At 44.2% G+C, this 20,582-nt stretch overlaps 1 protein-coding gene across 2 annotated transcripts in view; it reads right to left on the bottom strand.

Annotated features, from left to right (window-relative positions):
• Positions 1-8,840: 8,840 nt before the first annotated feature.
• Positions 8,841-20,582, bottom strand: part of POLM (DNA polymerase mu) — a 13,119-nt gene continuing 1,377 nt past the window's right edge. For both annotated transcript variants that reach the window (XM_048513317.1, XM_048513315.1), the window contains exons 2-12: positions 20,037-20,272; positions 18,276-18,462; positions 17,407-17,505; positions 16,356-16,526; positions 15,184-15,255; positions 14,305-14,425; positions 13,886-14,018; positions 12,971-13,073; positions 11,810-12,094; positions 10,359-10,442; positions 8,841-9,235 (exon numbers count right to left, since the gene is read on the bottom strand). In XM_048513317.1, coding sequence (XP_048369274.1) covers positions 9,149-9,235; positions 10,359-10,442; positions 11,810-12,094; positions 12,971-13,073; positions 13,886-14,018; positions 14,305-14,425; positions 15,184-15,255; positions 16,356-16,526; positions 17,407-17,505; positions 18,276-18,462; positions 20,037-20,230 — 1,536 coding nt within the window. In that variant the 5' untranslated portion in view covers positions 20,231-20,272 and the 3' untranslated portion in view covers positions 8,841-9,148. The remainder of the gene's footprint in view (positions 9,236-10,358; positions 10,443-11,809; positions 12,095-12,970; positions 13,074-13,885; positions 14,019-14,304; positions 14,426-15,183; positions 15,256-16,355; positions 16,527-17,406; positions 17,506-18,275; positions 18,463-20,036; positions 20,273-20,582) is intronic.

Below are 20,582 nucleotides of genomic sequence, written 5' to 3'. Positions count from 1 at the left end.
TGCTTTAGATACTCTACATATCAGGAAGTCTTGACCACAACCATTTAGATAGTTTTACATAAGGATGAAGTTGATCCCCATTTCCCATCTGCAGTTCCTGATTCCTGATTCTCCAGTCCCTCCACAAATATTAGTGATTAGGTAATACAGTCCAACGAGATTCCAGGGGGCATCTGATTTTAAAGCACTATGAAAAAAAGGGGATGGGGGGTTTGTATCAAGTGTCTGCAACATTAAGAAATGCAGTGCTGCAGTCAAACATGCAAAAGTAAACTGTTTAGAATTCCTGGAAGGGATATTCTGCATTAAGCCCCTCACTCTGCTGTGCCTCCACGTCTGATCAACTTGAAGGCTGACAAAGGAGAGTCCAGCTATGCACGAAGGGCACCTCAACAAAACTTGTGCGGGAGAATTTTCCTGTGGATTTTGACCCATATTCACGGGGAGGGGGGTTTTCTGCCTAAGGGAGAAACATAATGAAGTTGTTAGCAGCAGGTTCAACCACAGTTCACAAGCTACTGACCTCAGATTCTCCGTCCCAGAGGTGCAGACATTTCAGCAGATGAGCACTAAATAATTCAAGAAAAAAAATGATGTAAAATTAGTGTCACAAGGACATAATCTGGGTTTTCCCATGGAGCCTTTGCCCCCTCCTGTATATTCAGCTAGTTCCATTGGGTAGACACATCTTCATTTGGATGCCACATATGCTTTCATTGTGCACTTAGGGAGCATGGGCTCTCTCTAAAAGCATCACTCTACAAGATCTAGATTACATCCAGATTCCCATTCCCAACAATTAAAAACCACATGCATCCAGAAAACCAAAAGTGAGTCAGGAAGGCATTGTTTAGCAGGTATTTAGGGCTATACTGCCTCTGAACATGGACGTTCCACTTAGCTATTGTGGCTGAAAAGCTGCTGTTGAAAACAGTCGTCCAAGCATGCTCTTTGAACTATCTAAATTAGAGGACATCACTGCGTCTTGTGGCCATGAGTTCTATAAAATAATTATGCACTGTAGGTTGCCGTGCCTTCTTTTATCCAGACTGAATAAATACCTAATCAGTTTCATTGGGTGATTCTGGGTTCTAGTATTATGGAAGAGGTCAAAATAAATCTCTTTTTGTTACTCTCTCTGTCTTACCTATGATTTTATAGACCTCTGATGTTTCACCCCTGTAAGATCAGGTATGGTTTGCAGGGCTGCCAGCTCCATCTTGGGAAACTTCTACCTATTTGGGGAGGGGGCTCTTAAGATATGTGATCCTATGGCACACCCTCCAAAGCTGCCATTTCTTCCAGGTGAATTGATCTTTGAATTCTGGAGGTGAATTGTAATTCCAGGAAAAATTCCAGGTCCTATCTGGAAGTGAGTAACCCAATTTGTGGGATAGGAAACTTTGACCACAAGCGGTGCAGATACAACTAATCTTACTGTTACAAAGATGCAAAAGCATTCAAAGAATAGCTGAAATTAATCTCCCATCTGGGTACAGATATACCCCCTGGGACCTGGATGGTATGTCATCTCCTTTAGATGGAACCTATATCAGATTCAGATTTATTCATTTACAGTCATAGATCAACAGTAAAATAATACAACAATACAAATTCCAAATGCAAAACCAGATCAAGACCCTTTTTGCCTCATATAGGGCAAAGCACCACAGATATTTTAGAGACTATACTGGGATCAATCAATCAAAGGCAATCTTTGCTAATTGCTGGTGAAACGTTGACTTCTCAATATATATGGCACCACACACTGGATGTTTCTGCTTAGTTCCTTTGATCTATGAAAGACCGCTTCCAAACCATCTGTCCTAGCATTGAATTGAAAAGTCCCACACTCTAATACTTTCCTTATAAGAAAGGTGCTCCAACCCCTTGATTGTGTAGGTTGTCCTGTTCCATACCTCTTCCAGAGATCCTTTTGGTGAAGGGGAATGCATAGCACACAGGAGCTGCACCATCGCGGATTTATTAAAAAAGCATTGCAAGGTTGGTTCTTCTGTTTTCAGTTCTTGCCTTTGCACGGAAGTACCCTCTGCTACTTCCCCATTTATTGTAAAGCTCAACTGTTTTGTTTCAAAAAAGACACATGCCCTCTGCTTGTGGGGCAGTCCCCTTTCTGCATGGCTGCCCCACTTGTTCCTCTTCTTCATAGGGAACTGAAAGGAAGACAGCCAGGCAGAGCTGGTTCAAGGGTGGAGTCAGATCAGGTGGCGGTTGGGTAGCAGGGTTTTGATCCCACAAGGCTCGTTCAAATGTGTACATTCTCTCACTTGACAGTAATTCCAGAGGGGTAGCTATGTGGTGTAAAGATTATGAATGGCATATTCTAATCTGGAGAACCAGGTTTGATTCCCTATTCCTTCACCTGAAGCCTGCTGGGTGATCCTGAGCCAGTCACAGTTCTCTCAGAACTCTCTCAGCCCATACAGAGGCAGGCAATGGTAACCCACCTCCCAATGCCTCTTGCCTTGAAAACCCTATGGGGCTGCCATAAATTGGCTGTGACTTGAAGGCATTCTACCATTGCCAGTTGAGTTAATCTGGATCAGCAATGAAACGGGAGACTAACAAAAATGATAGCAGCATGAGCTTCCTTGAGGCTCATTCCGCACATGCAGAATAATGCACTTTCAAACTGCTTTCAGTGCTCTTTGAAGCTGTGCGGAATAGCAAAACCCACTTGCAAACAGTTGTGAAAGTGGTTTGAAAATGCATTATTTTGCGTGTGCAGAAGGGGCCATAGTTACAGTTCACTTTATCCCGATAGCTGCAATAGGCCATGCTGACTTGCATGTAGGAATGCCATAGCTGAGTCCTGGCATGCAAAGGCACATCTTCTACATTCCTCCAAACATGATGCTCATCAATGGAACCAGCTCAGATGGTCAGTTGCCACAGACAATTACCAGTGCAATCACAAGCACAGAATCAAAATGATGCAGTTGCAGTTAAGAGCATTGGAGCAGAACCTGGGAGAACTGGGTTTGAACCTCTGCTTTGCCACAGAAGCTTGTCAGGTGACTTTGGGCTTGTCCTACTCTTTCAGCCTAATGTATCTCACAGAGCTGCTGTTTTGCAAGGATAAGGCAGAGAAAAGGAAAACAATGTTAAAACCACTCTGAGTGCCCCTTGGGGGCAAACGTGGGATGTAAATTTTAAAAGACTCAATTAAACTTACACTCTTCCGCCCCAATTGAAATTGAAAGGGGCAACAGCTTACATTACACTGTATGTATTGTGCATACATGTGTGAATTGATTGTTGATGACTGGAGCATCAGGCATCGATTTGCATGTGCAAATGAGATCCAGAACCACATATTGATTTTCCACATTGCCTCAGAAGCAGTGCTTTCCAATGGCACCAGCACATAGATTTTGCACTGGGTGTAACCAAGTGACTATATGGGTGTGTGAGGGAGGCAAAGCAACAAGGTGTCGCGTGATCTTGTCAGATCTCGGAAACTAAGGAGGGTTAGTACTTGGAAGGGAAACCTCCAAGGAAGACTCTGCAGAGGAAGGCAATGGCAAACCATCTCTGCTTTTCATTTGCCTTGAAGTCCGTTGCTGCGGCCACCATCAATTGACTGAGCATTGATGACTCTTTCCACACACATATGGGTGAGTATGTCACTCACAAGCCTTTATTGGCATAAAATAAACATACAAAATCAGCATACAAAATTTGCCCATTATTGCTCACAATTATAGACACTGGTACTAAAATACTAAATACTAAAATATATACATGGTCCTTCTGTAACTATAGGACATTCCTTCAGCTAAGTTAACTCACTTAAACGTCATCGGATACTGACAGAAGCTAGCAAAATTACTGCTGGCTATATGTGGTCATAATACATAGACATTGGTTGGTATTCATCTAGACTTACGTCTATTATTGTTAGCAGAAATTTTGCTACATTCTCACACACTGTGGGATCCATGTTGTTCAAAAGCATAGGTATCTTAAGAGCATCAGTTAGATTGTTATACAGAAATGGGATAAGTGCAGATTGTGACATTCTGATTTTTGTAAACCTTACACAATGAAAGAGGGTATGATCGAGTGTCTCCACCTGACCCATATTGCATGGACATAGCCTCCTCTGTTTATCAATTTGTTGATATCTGCCATAGAGCAGCATAGAAGGCATTAGATTGAATCTGGCCAGTGTTAAAGCTCTTCTTAATTTAGGGTTGGTGATCCACTGTAAATAATTGGCCATGTGTCCTTGTTCAATTGGAATAAGCAGGGTCAGGGGGGAACATGTTTTCCTCGCAGCTGTTATCATAATATGGGTGAGTAAACTAGACCACCGTGACTCAGCAAGATGCATAGAGACTGACTGTATGAATGCTCTCAGCCACATGACACAGCTAGATCTGCCATACAAGAAACGATGAACTGATGTAGTTATAGAAATACTTATCAGTACATATGCTCGATGTAGATCTGAGTGGGTTGACAGGAGGAATGTTGGGAAAATAACACACACCCCTCAACAGAAGACAGCAGCTGGACCTCCGCAAACAAATAAAATTGGTGCGAGTACCTTGTCCCCACAAAGTGATGCTGATAAAGATGACCATGACAAGATTGACATGGTCACCATTGGAATGATCTGGGAACTACATCAAAAAGTCTGGCTGAAGAGTCCTGGAACTAGCACAGATTGATTGAAGCAGTGGTGGGTTTCGTACAACCAACAAAATATGCCAATGCCAAGAACTGGGCTCCCATCTATAAGACACCCAGAAGCCTGACACTTCTTCGGAGAAGCATCATCTGACTATCCAATGAGACATTGGTATCCCACTGCCAGGACTTTCCCATCTCAAAGATCTCACGAGATGGGCCAGTGTGGAGTGAATATATAAATATGATTGTATATGCACCACTGTGCTCCAGTAGACATTTTGATATATTTTAAAGAAAGGTGAACACAAAGAGTGTAACAAATTCAATCTTTATTGGATCCTGAAATTTAGAGTGGGGAAAAGTTACACATGTCAGTCCCCGTTCTGACCTCAGAGTCAGCAGTAGGGCACTGTTCCTAAAAGTAGCAGCAAATTCAATGGTGCATTGTTAAACTGATGTTTACATAACCGTGTCTCCTGTCTGGCAGGACAAAGGAGCAGGAAGTTAATAAATGCCCAAAGCAGATTTTGATGGTGTGATTCATGCTGCAAAAAGACAAAACAATTGTACAAAAGATGCATTCCTATTGCAGCTGCTGTCAGTAAAGCATACATTTAATTCTAGCATCATTTGGGTTTTGCAGAACCCCAAAGTAGAGGGTGCAAATATATTGAATCTAATGACCCCTGAGAACAGGCACCAGTCACACCAGACACTGTCCTTTAAGGTGTTTGTGCCACAAATGAAATAACATGCTAAGTAATGGCTAGAATATTTGAATATCTGTGACACTGTTTTCCTCCCTGAACCCCATGGGATTGCTGTGCCAGTAGCCTATAAGAATCCAACCCCCACCCCCACCCCCCATGTGATGCCTTGAACTCCAGGGTGCAGATGATCTGACTCCTAAGGTTGGTCATTCACAAAGTCCACTTGACAAACACACTGTTGACAGACATGGCCAGTGTTCTAGACTGAGGACTTAATTTCACAACAACATCTTTTATTGGCATTATGTATTGGCATATAAATACATAAAAAAGCATAAAACTACCCACTAGGGATAGCAGATAGGGGAAGCAGGAAATATGCAAACTAGTTTTAATTGACTGTCCATAAAATTAGAAAGGAGTGACTTGGAGATTTCGGATCTTCATTGCCCTTATTAGGAATGTGGCTACATCTGTAGTAATCTGAGGGTTTTTGTCACAGAGTAAGTATTCGAGTTTTCCTTTGTCAGAGGTCAGTAGAGCTTCATTCAAATGGGGTTTGATAAACGTGTCTCTTGGGGATGTATAGAAATTACAGTGTAAGAATACATGCTCGGTGGTCTCTATGTGCCCCTGTGAACATGGGCAGAACCGCTCACTATACGGGATATTTGCAAATCTTCCCTTATAGGTAGCCAGTGGAAGAATGTTAAGTCTAGCTTGCATAAAAACACGCTGAAAGCATGGAGAGGTGAGATTCGAAAAATATGCTGGAAGAAACCCAGGTTCTGAGGGGAGATTGTATATCAATGGGGAACAAGGTCTCATTGCGTGAGCAAGGGTTACTTGTTTCTCAATGTCAACAAGTCTTTGCTTTATTGTTGTAAATAAATATTGTTCATCTGAGTTGCCTAAAGAGTCCAAAGAGATTCCAAGTGTTTTTATCTTTGTTGTTATTTGCTTATACCAGTGGTGGTGAACCTTTGGCACTCCAGATGTTATGGACTACAATTCCCATCAGCCCCTGCCAGAATGGCCAATTGGCAGGGGCTGATAGGCCAATTGGCAGGGGCTGATGGGAATTGTAGTCCATAACATCTGGAGTGCCAAAGGTTCACCACCACGGGCTTATACCATGATGACCGGAAAGAATCTAACAGCATATAATGTATAAGGCTCTTGGGTTTAGTCCTGTAGCGGAGGACTGTCACCTTCCTTCAGCAGGTGGGGATAAACCCAGCGAAGGGCCTTTGCCTGTCAATCAGGAACACACAAAACATGGTGATCTTTCAAGTACTTTAGCTTTAGTAGTGGAAGATACCTTGTAAGCTTTCAGCCAAATGCACAGGATAGAAATCAATAAAGGTAATGAGTTTTCCTATTGGCTTACGTGGCATTTGTTCCTTTCCTCCAGCAGTTATCCCCAAGGGTAACATGACAGCAACTGGTGACCCTGGTTGCACAGGACTGTCTGAGTTCAAAACACACTCAAAAGGCTGCCAAGGTTGTCACGTCTGCCAGAAATGCTTGTACAGACAAGTCTCTGAGGGCAGCACAAAGGAAGAAGCTCCAAAGTGGACTCCATACAGGACGCTCACCCACCACAATCATTATTTTAAAATAAGACTGAACAGTTTCTCTTACCCACTGGGACTAACACCCCTTAAACCACCATCAAGCAGGCTTCTTGTCCATGCTGCCCAGAAACTACAGGTATTCCTCTGCTTTAAGGAAGAGTATGAACTCTGGCTGACCCAGTCTGCTCCCTGATTTCTCCTTCCTCCTGGATGTGTGAAACCCTTCTGTATCCATTGAGACAATGAAGTAGCAAGAAGCCCTTTGCCTCCCTCCCATTATCTTGGGCGCACACTGACATAAATAATCTATTTGGGAGAAAGGGGTGGGTTATGTCAAAAAGGTTTGGGCGCAGGGTTACAGCAGCTGCCACGATGAAATATTCAAGACCCCCCAAGCAGCCCGTGCAGAAGGAGAGTGGCAAACACTTATTGGATCTGACTAGGCGGATGACCCAGTGGAGGGTGGTGGTGCTGGAGATGGCAGCTCCACTCACGGATATGACTGTGCCACTGAGGCATTCAGTCACGCAATGGTGCATTGTCTTGGGCACGCTTTAGTGGGAATGGTCATAGGCGACTTCAGCTCAGTTCCCAGGAAGAATTCTCCATGACATCTACAGCTTCACTTTCTTTTTCTTGCTGTGTGGACAAAGTTGTGTCTGGAGAGAAGAGAGGGCAAAGGAGTCATGCCTGCTTTGACCCAGCTCCTATACTAAGGCAGGGAGAAGAAGAGGAGTTTGGATTTATACCCCACCTTTCTCCCCGGTAAGAAGTCTCAAGGTGGCTTACAAGCTCCTTTCCCTTCCTCTCCCCACAACAGACACCTTGTGAGGTAGGTAGGGCTGAGAGAGTTCTGAAGAACTGTGACTAGCCCAAGGTCACCCAGCAGGCTTCATGTGTAGGAATGGGGAAACAAATCCAGATCACCAGATAAGAGTCCACTGTTCATGTACGGGGAATGGGGAATCAAACCTGGTTCTCTAGATTAAAGTCCACCACTCTTAACTACAATACCAAGTTGGCTCTCATGCAAAACTTATGATCTCTTCCTACACCTGGAGCTGCCTGCCTTCAAGAGGCGAAAGCAGGGACTTTCCTGCATAGGGCCCTCATTGGAGGTAGCCTTGTAGCAGAAGTATTAACCGAACCTCAAATGCACTTTGTGGTTTCCCCCCATAAAGGTGTATTCACATATACAGGAAAAAGCGCAGCATACACTCAAGGCTACCATTCAAGAGAGCATATGCACATTTCATCAAGGCCTTACTTGTCTGCCTGCAACTTTCTACAGCATTCTTTGCTAATCCATTGTGGACTGCATAGGCTGATTTGCCAAAATGATGGATGACCCTTTGGGCATCATGCTGGACAAAGCAAGGCTGAGCCATAACTAGAATAAAATGGTTAAATTGGTAAGAGGAGGATGGTGATGATAACCTGGTGGAGCAGGGAGGAGAGGACGAAGGGTCAGGTCCCAGCTGTGATAATCAAATGGAACAGAATTTCTGTTTTCTCCTTTGTAAATCCTATACTTTAGACAGCTGAAGGATACAGCTTAACCTGTAGGATTTCTGCCTATCACTTCATGCCCTGACGAGCTTTTCCTATTGAACTTCTGCCTATCATACAGCACAGGATTGCTGGATGAAAGTCAGTAAACACCAGCACTGACTGGCAGCAACATTCAGGCACAGCCTTGTGACTTGAGAGCTTTTAACTGGAGACGCCAAAGACCACCTCTCACCTCCAACCCCGGTCCACTTTCAGAAACTGGCTGTTCAGAAAGATCGCTGCCAGTGTCCTTGGGTTTTGCAGAGATTTAGGAAGGTGAGGGTAGCCAGCACAGGATTTCCTCAGAGCAAAGAACAAACTCAGACGAAAAACAAGGAAGAAATGCAGCTTGAAAAATGTGTATTTCTTTAAATTCTTTTCAGCATCACAAGGACTATGTCCGAAGGAGCCCTTAGGCGCTCGCCCCCTTCACACACATGGAAACAAAGAGCCATGTTCAAACATGCCCTTTTCTGACTCAGCAGAGTTAAGATAACCGGCCCTTTATGTAGTGGCAGGAACAGGTGGCTCCAGATCATTCACAGGAAGGTGGGTGGGTGTGGGAAAGAACATGACTGAGGCACACCTGCTTCTTTGGAGATCATGGGAGCCGAGTACGACCAAGTAGTTTCCTTCCCTGCAGGACCAGCATCAAGCATTTCTCTCTTCTGGAGGTATAAAGTCCAAGCCTAGATGCTGAAAGATTTCTTCCTCCGAGGCAGCTGACAAAAACATTTTCTGAAGAGCATTTAAAAGAATCAAAAGCTGTGACATCTGTAGCCTAGCCTGCTCACCACACCCTACTTATCCCCAACGCAGTTTTTTTTTAAAAAAGGAATTCTGTATACAGATTCTGCGATGTGTCTAAATCAGGTAATCTAAGCATCAGGTAATCTAAATCAGGTAATCTAACCTTCATTTCACTTATTTGCATCCGCTTCCATTGGAGGCAGTGCCCAGAGTGCACATTTGGCACGGCAGCTTATATTATGCTTCCTCCGGCTGTGCTCTGTATGCTGGCAGCCTGCCAATTAGGGAAGCCTCTCAGCCCCTTCTCTAGCTTCTGAGGCCTACAGAAGACCACGGTTGGGGCTCCCAGCTTAAAAAGTCCATTATCAGGCATGAGGACCAAATCGAACTGAGACCATGACATGAAGAAAGGGAGAGTTAAGCTTCCATGTGCCATTTGCTGTATCTGAAAGAGCCCCAGGGAGCTGCTATTTGCCTGCCCCCTCCCTTCAAGTGACAATCCTAATCTAAATATGGGCCCCATCTGGATTTTTAATAATACCAGAGGCTCAGATCTTTGCCACGGTTAGACTTTGATGTTTCAAAGGAGCTGGATACATGCATTCCAAGTGCTGTGAGCAGCTTTCATGGTTAAACACTTAAACCAACCATCTGCTGAAATGGTGCGCATGTGTGACACAGTAGCAAAAACAGGCACCTGAACATGAGATGGGCTAGTGGAGGAAGTTTCCCAATCAACAGACAGTTCCCAGCATTCCAGATGTGGGGGAACTAATATGCTCACAGAGACACCCTTTCAAAATGGCTCTTACAACGTCAGAATTAGGATACACCTGCTACAGTTTTGTCCTGCTGTACCTCCAAGGAGAGGAGGGCAACATATATTTTCTCCTGAGAACCTAGAGAAGCCACTTAGGTACAGGGTACTAGACAAAGGTTAACCCAATGACGTTCAAGAATTTGAACACATGCTTATTTGTAGAAAACCAAAAATTGCACATTGACAGTTGGCAAGTTTTTCTGGGAAAGTGAGCCCCCAACAAGAAAAGATTTTGAAGCTAAAGGCAGAGAGCTCTTTCCTCATGATTTCCTCTCCCCGGAAGTCACATACCTTCTCTGTGTGATAAAGGGTATGACTGTTGAGCATCATTTTCTTCTCATACTTGGAGAATCTCCTGAGTTCCCGCTCAAAATTCTGAAAGGCATTAAATCCCAAACTGAGAACCACAAGAATTAATCTTGTCTCCATATACCAGACTCAAGTCTTGTTTCACTGCCCTAAACATAATAATCTTAGATCTGACCTGGTTGCATTATTTCCTACAGGATTTGCCTCTCTTCGGCTCATTCCGCACATGCAGAATAATGCACTTTCAAACTGCTTTCAGTGCTCTTTGAAGCTGTGCGGAATAGCAAAATCCACTTGCAAACAGTTGTGAAAGTGGTTTGAAAACGCATTATTTTGCGTGTGCGGAAGGGGCCTTCCAGACAAAATAAAAATGATTAAGTTACTGAATAATCCTGAGGTAGAAATATCCGAAGCTGTAGCCACATTCTTAATAAGTGTTTTGAATGCCTTGTAATAATGTTCTTTTAACTGTAACTTCATTTAGTTTTAACTGTTTTGGGTTTTTTTCTAATGCTTATTAAAGGTTTCTGAAATCTGAATTAATCCAAGGCTTGATGCATTGAGGATACCTAATTACAAAGTGGTTTGCTTATAGCATCCCTGCATGAGGCACTGTTTTGGACTAGCCTCCTTCTAAAAAGGAAACTGAAACCATATCTGCTCTGGTGCACTTGGATCTTTCAATCTTTGCCCAATGTAGAAATGCTGACGAATCAGGAAAAACATGTGCGAATAGGTTTTCCACAGAGATAAACCACAGATCCAGCAAGCTCTAAAGTATCACAACCCTGCTATTGGCTTGCTATGAGCTCAGCTCTTCAAGATGGAATGCTGAAGCTAGATTGAACTGAATATCAGGAACAGAACTTCAAACTCATGCGTGCAATCTCAAGCACACAACTACAGTTAAAGCGGAAAAAAGCTATACGCCACTAGCAGGATGCCCACCAAATAGTAGGATATGTGGCTATATCATAGCCCAGTTGACTTTGCCCCTTGCTCCCTTCCTCCTCCTCTATATGTCTTGAGACCTTCAGCCTTTTCCACACTTTACTGTCTCACTTTAATCTATTCAACCTTATGCAGTTACAGGGAAAGGCCTGCCCCAGCAGATGTGTTAGTACGATGCCTAGACAGTATAAATATGTATGGGAAGAGGAATCAGGACAGGATAGTTCTTCCATAGATATGTAGGTTTGCTGCAAAGTAAATAGAGCTGAGATGAGTGAAATGGTCACTGAGGTCATAAAAGAAACTGATGGCTCCATAAAGAGAAAAAAAGACAGTCCCTAGGAAGGAATAAAAGAGATACAGAACATCACCGTCGAAGGTAATATCCTACAGAATGACAAACTGGCTCAGGTTCTTCTCAGGCTTAACAAGAAAAATTTGGAACTAAAAAAACCGCCAAAACAAGATAAAACAAGACTCACCTTTGAGCCAGTCCAGCCCAGCAAAGCAAATGAAAACTGACTGTTGGGGGTCACAACCAAGTCAACCCTGACAGCTTTCCAGTCACAGGCATCTCCAGAGCCCTTCCCTTCACAGGCAAACTCCCGATCACTGGAATCTCTTTTGATGCTCTTGTGCGAGTAGTTCAGGCAGAAAATAGAGAAACAACGGTCAAAATGGTCCATGGTTGCTGTGGTGACTGACAGCTCTGGATCGTCAAAGGTCTGGAAGGTGTTTCTGTGGGTGCTGTGGTACAGCAGGAAGCCCTGGGGAAAAAGTGAAGAGGGAAGGCCTGGGTCTTTTGAGAACCACAGCATCTGCACAAATCCCAGGCCCAATGCATTATGTTGTTTCACTTGGTATCTCTCCTGTTAGATGCAAATATTTTATAACCTGCTTGCTGATGGATTTTGTTGTGTTAGGATTCTCTGCAGTTACAAAATACAGTTGTTATATTTTGATTGACTTGAATAGATCCATCATACTTGTCATCTAGCTCAAGTCCCAGTGAGAAAAGCAAACAAACATAAATAAAACATTACAAATAAAATAAGCACCAGGATTCCTAGACTTTGGATAGTCAAGGTATCATTTTCCACCCTGAATTATGATTGGCATAATCACTCTTACATTCCAAAATGTATGAGAATTAGTGTATGAAAGGAAAGATTATCTAATCTCAAGAGTTGCCCACCCTGCATTCATGTAAAACTCACTGATCTGTCAGTGAAGATGACTCCAAAATCAGGCCAATGGCTCAGAGATGCATCCAAGAACAGGCAGTTCTACTCTGCTTCTGCAATGGAATGGAGTGAATCATCCATTCACATCTGAAGAACATGCAGACATACCTGCTTTTAAGCAGAAGCTATTTGGAAAAACTGAACAGAGACTGAATGCCATGTGGTGTGTCTTTAATTATATCCTTTTCAAGACATTTATGTGTGTGGACACACACTTAAATGTCATGAAAAGGATATAATTAAACATTTTTTGTGGCAGTTACCAAATTACCCCTATGGGGCTCTGGAGTGCTTAAAGCTCTTCATGGGCCTTATCTGAGTAATCTCTTTTCCCTTTCTGTCACATCCCGATGTTCTTTCTTCCCACAGATCCTCAATTGAATGCAAACCTGCTCCTACCTGACTATCCAGCCAGCAGATGACTTTGCTCAACAGCCCCACCTCTTGGCCTTCTGTGGGGTGTGTGATGAGCAAGTCCACATCATGACCACTTGGTTTTCCCCTGTTGGACAAGCCAAAAAGCAATCACAGAGGACCAAAAAGGAACCACTGGCTCTCAATCAAGCCTTTCTCCACAGTTTGATCCTTCAGACGATCCTCTGAAGGTGCCAGCCACAGATGCAGATGAAACGTCAGGAGAAAATACCACTGGAACATGACCATACAACCTGGAAAACCCGCAACATCCTAGCAATTCTGGCTATGAAAGCCTTCGACAATATCATCCAGCTGTTCACACCAGCTGCCAGCGCAGGCTCCTCTCATGGCTCAATCTAAGACAGAGTTCATTTGGATAGTTTGCCAATACACTGCAAATCTTTCTCCATTTAACGTGAAAAATAAGGACACCTCTCTTGCTCTCCTGGTGTAAAATCTGATGGATGGAATCAAACACTATTGCAACAGTATGATTTTTTGTACATACCACCTACACAATGGGGTGCAAAGACAGCAACAGATAGCAACATGTCTGCTTTATGCCCCCTGTTACAGGAACCTGGTGCTTCCACAGTACTGGCCATTCTCCGTGGGCCCATAGCAAACCTAAGGATTATTTCTTATGTAAAGAAAATTGGATGAGAGAACACATCTGCACTACAAGAACTCTAGCACATCACAGGACAATCCCTAGAGTTGTTAACTGGCAGACATGGCAGTCAAAATGGGTCTGAAAACTAATTTCCATTTGTTTCCAGAAAATCAAATAATTCCTTTACCGCACTGAAGGAAAAAGGGTTACTGGGCATTAGAAAAGCAGACACTAGTGCATTCTGGGAGCTGGCTATCAAAAGTCCATTAAGCAAAACAATTCACCTTCTAAACCCTCCCGTCAGAGTCACAGAGGCTCCAGGCAGCAACTGGTCCACTGCTTTTTGTACCACCTGAACAATGACTTCAGCCTCAGAGCGCTTCACTGGGGTATTGAGGTCCCTGTAATGCAGGAGTCCTGGTGGGAAATAAAGCCACAACCAGGAGGAAGACATCAGCACATCAGGAGTAAAAGAATAAGAGGAAATAAAATTTATGTCTGTTCTGTACTGATATTGCTTGCTTCCTGTTCTGTCCCCGGAGGCAAGATCTACTACTCCAGTTTTGCTCAAAATGCCTTGGGAGGGCTTTTGTGGCTCCCAGAACAGACACCACCAATGTCCACAAAGCAATACAGAACAATGGATGGACCTTCCCACCATACCTCCTTAAATTTGAACCATCAGTACGCATAGATTACTCACCAGCTTGCTGCGCACTGTTCAGTTTTGCATGATGCACCTGCAGGTCACTAATGGTCCTTAATCCTTCCTGATACCATCGACCAGCAGTTTTCACCCCAACACCAAAGATCTTGATGAAATGCTGCAGAGCAAAAGCAGTTCATTATAGCCTCCCGCTGTGCAGGTCTTACAAACCCGCCCTGTGGTTTTTCCACCTGGAGAGAAGGCTTTCTATGATGACTAATTTGCGGAGGGACTGCAGCTTAGTGGTAGAGCACCTGCTTGACAGGCCCCAGGTTCAGTCTCTGGCATCTTCACTGAAAAGAATCAAGTAATAGATGTGAAGGACCTCTACTTGAGATCCTGGAAAGCCACTGACTCTCTGAGCAGACAGTACTGAACTTGGTGGACCAATGGTCTGATTGAGGAGTCTAGAAAATTGGGGGGGGGATTCTTCTAAAGCAGGGGTAGGGAACCTGCGGCTCTCCAGATGTTCAGGAACTTCAATTCCCATCAGCCTCTGTCAGCATGGCCAATTGGCCATGCTGGTAGGGGCTGATGGGAATTGTAGTTCCTGAACATCTGGAGAGCCGCAGGTTCCCTACCCCTGTATCTAAAGTGAAGGAAAAATATTCCCTGGAAGTTGAGTTCCACACCCAGCCTTGCCTCTCCTGGAACCAAGATTTTGAATGGGTACAGAGGATAGGAGACTTGTGTAAACATTCAGTGGCAACCACTAGGCCAGTGGTGGCGAACCTATGGCACTCCACATGTTCAGGGACTACAATTGGCCATGCTGGCAGGGGCTGATGGGAATTGTAGTTCATGAACATCTGGAGTGCCATAGGTTCGCCACCACAGCACTAGGCCATATACCACACCACCCAAGCATCACCGTACCTTCATAGTCTGGTATCTCTCAGACTGTCTTATATTCTCCACCTCTGCAGATGCGCCATCTTCCAGCACCTCCTGTTCAGAAGACACAAACCTGCTGAGGACTTAAATCAGGGCTGTTTTAGCTCAACATCATGGCATCTGTACAGAAACATTGCTCCTGTCCAAAACCCTCTCCCATGCACATCTGTTACACTGCTTTGCAATTGCAGACAGGAGGAGAAAAGGACCAACACTGCATCTGGCACAGGACTATGGGATGCTGAGGACTGTGCTGTGACCTTAATGGGAAAAGTATTGCCTTGGGCAACCAGTGACTGACAGACAGGGACACTGTCCCTACAGGAAGTGCTCTGTAGTACTCTGCAGGGATAGACTGGGAATCTCCTAGACTCTATAACAGAGATTTCTATGATGGCAGTTGGAGTCTCTTGGCCACAAGCACAATAGAAAAAGAATGGAAAAACATACGAAGGAAAGAAGTGCTTGTTACCCCTACTACATTAATTTCCACAGCACAATCAACATGCATGGTCCTTCACTGAACTCCTTCTTTTACCTGTTCCCTGCACATCTCTGTCCTTGCATTTTTCTTCTTGTAAGCCTGAAGCTCATTCTCAGTGTTACCATCTTGGACTATTTCTGTGGTACCTTGGGGTGCTTGAATATTTAGTTGGTTGCTGTAGGCTTCCTCATATTGGGTATTGCTGAATGTTTGACATTATTTTGACCATATGAGGTTGATAGTTCTCCAGTCAACATGGTCGTGTTCTTCTCCTAAAATAAACCTGGCTCCACTCTATCCAGATTTTCAGGTTTTCGTCTAAACTTGCCACTTACTATGGTTAGTGTGGCTCCCTGCCCAGATTCAGACATTCCTTTAAGGTTGGCATACAAGCCAAACCAGAAATTCTCTGAATGAAGAGAAGAATGTTCTTCCTTTTAGTCAGGTTATTTCAGTGTAGATTTAAGCTGTTGGAAGGTGCTCTGCATTCCAACCGACACATGTCTAAGAGACGCATCTTTGAGACGGCACATGGGAGCAGGCCCCACTGATTTCAATACGTTTGTGACAAACAAAAATTCTGAACCTGTTCCTACTATGCAGAAAAGGAGCAGGAAGTTGAAGGCAGTGTGTGCTGAGAAAGAATAAGCAGCCTCGGGCAGAAAATTACCTGGATGATTTTCCTGGAGTGCTCCCCAATGCAAGGAAGGGAATGTATCTCGATAACACCTGTGACAGTCCAAGGTAAAGACTTGACCACCGAAGCAGCCCTGGAAAAGGCCAAGTTGCGAGCTTCGCTGCCACAGAAGAGTGCCTCCTCAGCCACTGTTTCTAAAGCTTCCTGGGAAAAGGAAGGAAAATAAGGATAACCCCTGGGAGATGACCTCTACTGGCTATAGCCAAAAGCAGGTCCCAATGGTCAGAAGAGAGTTACGCCACCTCAGATCTGAATACAGGAAATACCAGATATGAATGTACCCACAACACATATATTCCCCACTACAGAATCATCCTGCATGCGTAAATACAGGGGGAAAACTAAGATAAAAGCCTCCTCCATGATACACTAGTTTTGCAACCAGGAAGAAAGATCCAAATTATTTACTCCTCCAGTGTCTCTAACATAAACCTTGCACACAAGAGTGAAAGGAGCAACACTCAGGGCCAAGAAGGGCAAAAAGTGCTCCCCTGGGGTCATTTCAGTTCAGGAAAAGGGGCCTGCCAGCATGACAGTCACAGTTCACCTCAGGGAACTCTTGACACAACTAATTAAAAATGCATTATGTAGGCTGGGTCTTAATGACTTGATCTGCTATTTTTTTAAAAAAAACTGGGCACGCTTGGAAGATGTTTAGGGCATAGGGGACAGGCCAGCAAACAGGACAACACTATTTCCAAAATGGGGGCAAATTCAAATGCAAAATCTTCCCTCTGCACACACACAGAGTCCTGTTAGGACTGTACCACACACCTGTCCCAATGTTTGTATCAGCTCTGACTCTGCCATCAACACAGTGGGGTCTTCCATGATTCCCCCTCATTTTAATGAAGCTTGTACAGGTAAACTTCCAGATGACTTACTCCTGTTAGTCGCTAGAATCAAAGAGGGGGACCACCTGATTTTTCACCTTGGCTACCAAAATTTCTTACTCTTTGATCACTGCTCCAGTTCCCCAGGGGCAATGGATTCCAGCTGCAAGAAGCACATAAAGTCAAATTACCACAAGCAGTTGGTTTTTGTGGGCAAGCGGAGTTCGGCGCTGGCAGGCATAAGCAGCCACCTGGCATCTGTCCTCAAGTGTTTCTGTATGGACAGTCACCTGAAGAAGAAGCAGAAGGATGTATTTCCAGGATCTGTCCCCTTCCAAGTTATTCAACTGAATATTCAAAGTTTACTTATATTTCAGGAGTGAGTGGGGAAGGAAAAGTAGTCCTGGAAAAGGGTCCCACACTCTGTCCTCTAAAGGAGGGAGAGGCAATCTGCCTGCCTCCTGCGCAAGTCACAGGTGGGCCATTCACCACCTTTCTGCCAGAGGGTTGGCCTGGTCCAACTAAGAAATCCCAATGACCAAAACGGACAACCCACCCCTGCTAATTTTTACACAGCAGCCAGTTCCCAGCACTCTTTCTGTTATACCACCAGAGTTACATTCAGACATTCCTACTCTGCTATCATGTCCAGAGTTTCCCAAGGAAGAAAAAAGAAAGAATTTGGGAAACTATCTGCAGGACACATGGTTAAGCAAACTGTCAGAAGGGCATGCAGTGAGGCCCTGTCTCTATGCAAGCAAGCATCAATAGCAGATCCCACAAGACACAGCCACTCTGGATGCAAACACCAAGTACAAGCACAGGAAGTAGCTGCTATGTTTCTGCCCTTTCACAGCAGCTTCTATCTCCGCTGGAAAAAGCTTCACATGCTACCGGTAAACACCCTCATGTCATGTTGATAAATGTGAGAACAATGGGCAGGACAAAAGCTCAAGGAAAACCCAAGGCCTGTGCTCCATAGTCTACATGCACCCTAGTAGAACACAGAGTTCTCTAAGTATCCGCAAGGTGTTCCTTTTCTACAGATCAGTTAACTTACCCCCAGACAGTGTCTGGGTTCAATCTCCACAGGCTGTCCAGCGCTCATGCTCTCTGTGAACCAGCTGAGATCTAGCAGTGCTGGGCCACTTCCTGCAGCACCCACAGAGCGGCTCCCATTCCTCTTCATCCACTCCACCACCTCATCTCCAGAGTTGCCTTCTGACACCACATGAGTCACTCTCTCACTGCGGAGGGAAAGAAGGGAGGACTCAAATTCTAAGTCCAAGTGACACAACCCACTCCAGTACTGTACAGAAAAAGTGGTTCAGAGATATGGAACTTGGGCTCAGGCCACACCCAAGGTGGCCAAAGACATTCAGTGCCAGAGGTGAAATTAAACAATCCATCCCTTTGAACCCCAATTAACATGGGGCACAGCTTATCAAGATGTCTTCATGCAAAAGCCTTGAAACTCCTGCCAATTTCAAAAGGATCTGTGGTAGAAAACTACAATAGACTGGTCCACATTGCTCTTAACTATACCTTGTCTCACAGAAAGACAGAACCTCAGCGTTCAATTAATCTGCAGCTACTTCCTGGATCTTCTTTGCATTGAAAGGCGGTGGTAGCCATCTTAGGGGACCAGGAAAAAATGACAAAAATGGAAGGTTTGAGTTTTGAGAAAACTCAAGGTGATCCCAAGCACAATGCAATTAAAACCACTGTGATAGCTCTAGGGATTCCAGAGTTCCAGGCATTTTTACCTGAGACGGCCATTTTGGAAACATGTGGGGAGGTCCAAATTTTTTTTAAAAATGATTGGAGAGACTCCTCATGGGGCAGTGGGCAGAATGCAGTTTAAACTGCTGTGATAGCTCAAGGGATTCCAGAGATAAAGGTGGTTTTATCCACAGTGGCCATTTTAATATTGGGACTTTTTTTCTACAGCAGAAGCCAACTGCTTTCACTTCCTCCAAACAACACAATTTTTTATCTTTTTGTAGGACAGACTTTAGGGTTGCTGGCTTTGGGTTGGCAAATTCTTGAAGAATTTGGGGATAGAGCCTAGAAAGGGAAGCATTTGGGGAGGGGAGGGAAATCAGTGGGGTATAATGCCAGGAGGTCTCCAGGCCCTACATGGTGGTTGGGAACCCTACCCTCAACAGTTACTTTCCTTCTCTACTGCTCTTTAACAAAACACTGGAAGTTCTCTGTCTGAGGCAGGCACTTGTAGCAGGATTCTCTGGGCCCTGCCAGCTACAGTTCATGGCTGGTTTATACAACCCTAAGAGGGGCTTAGAACATGGACAGAAGCTATTTGGGCCAAATCTCAGCACAGCTGGTTTGGTTGTAATACAACTGAAAATTCCATAATTAACATATGGAACTCACTGCTACAAATATAGTTAAGAGTCACTGACTACAACGATTTTAAAAAAGGGAAATAGACAAATTCATGGAGGTCTGCTGGCAACTATAAGCCACAACTGCATTTCCATGTTCAAATGTAGTTGGTGATGACACAGAATGAGGTGTGGCTTCCTAGGTATATCTGTCTGTCCATCATGAGAAAGAGGATGCTTTACTAAACAGATCTGAGGCCTGATGCAGCAAAGCTTTGCTTGTGTTTTTAATCAATCCCCATTCTTCTCAGCATCAGTAGAAATTTCATGGTTCAGCCATTAAAGCCTTCATTTGTGGGCTGGTAAAATGTCCTCTTGATCTGAACAAACAGATAGCAACATTAATACAGATGCTTTAATTTGTTCATTTACACCAGACCCAACATCCACCCTGACTTGGCCCAGCTGTTTTTTACCTGTTGGCACCCTCCACACAGAAACCCTTGCGGCGGGCCAGAGAAGTGAGGAAGGCCTTGCGGCTGGCGCCCATCCTCTTCTCCACCAGGCAGAGCACCACATCTGAGAAGGAAGCATGGTCTTCTGGGTTGGCTGGCAGGGTGGTTTCAGGCTGGTGCTGGTGCTTTTTTTTCACAGGAATCTGCAACATCATCAGCTCAGTGGAAGAAGGCCTCTCATCGTTGCAAGAGCCAGCCTTGGTACAGTGACAAGAGTGAAAAAATATGACATAATTTGGGTTGCCAACGTTTTATTTGGTCCTGTGCTCTCAACAGCAAACTCCTCTGCAGGTATTACACTCTGTACCACAGAAAGACAATAGTTTGATCAGCTGAGGTACAGCAGTTGAGAAAACTGTATGTTTCTCCATTAGAATATAGTCTGAAACGAATACGAGAATTATCATTCATTTCTGAGCACTGCCTTTGTCAAAACCATTATTTTGTACATTATACTTTGATACAAGAGCATTTATGCCAGAATGTATTTTTTCTTTCAAACAAATG

Source organism: Sphaerodactylus townsendi, linkage group LG12 (assembly GCF_021028975.2).
Source record: "Sphaerodactylus townsendi isolate TG3544 linkage group LG12, MPM_Stown_v2.3, whole genome shotgun sequence".
Classification (NCBI taxonomy): domain Eukaryota; kingdom Metazoa; phylum Chordata; class Lepidosauria; order Squamata; family Sphaerodactylidae; genus Sphaerodactylus; species Sphaerodactylus townsendi.
Note: the sequence above shows the minus strand (reverse complement) of the source record. Positions and strands in the feature narration are given on the sequence as shown.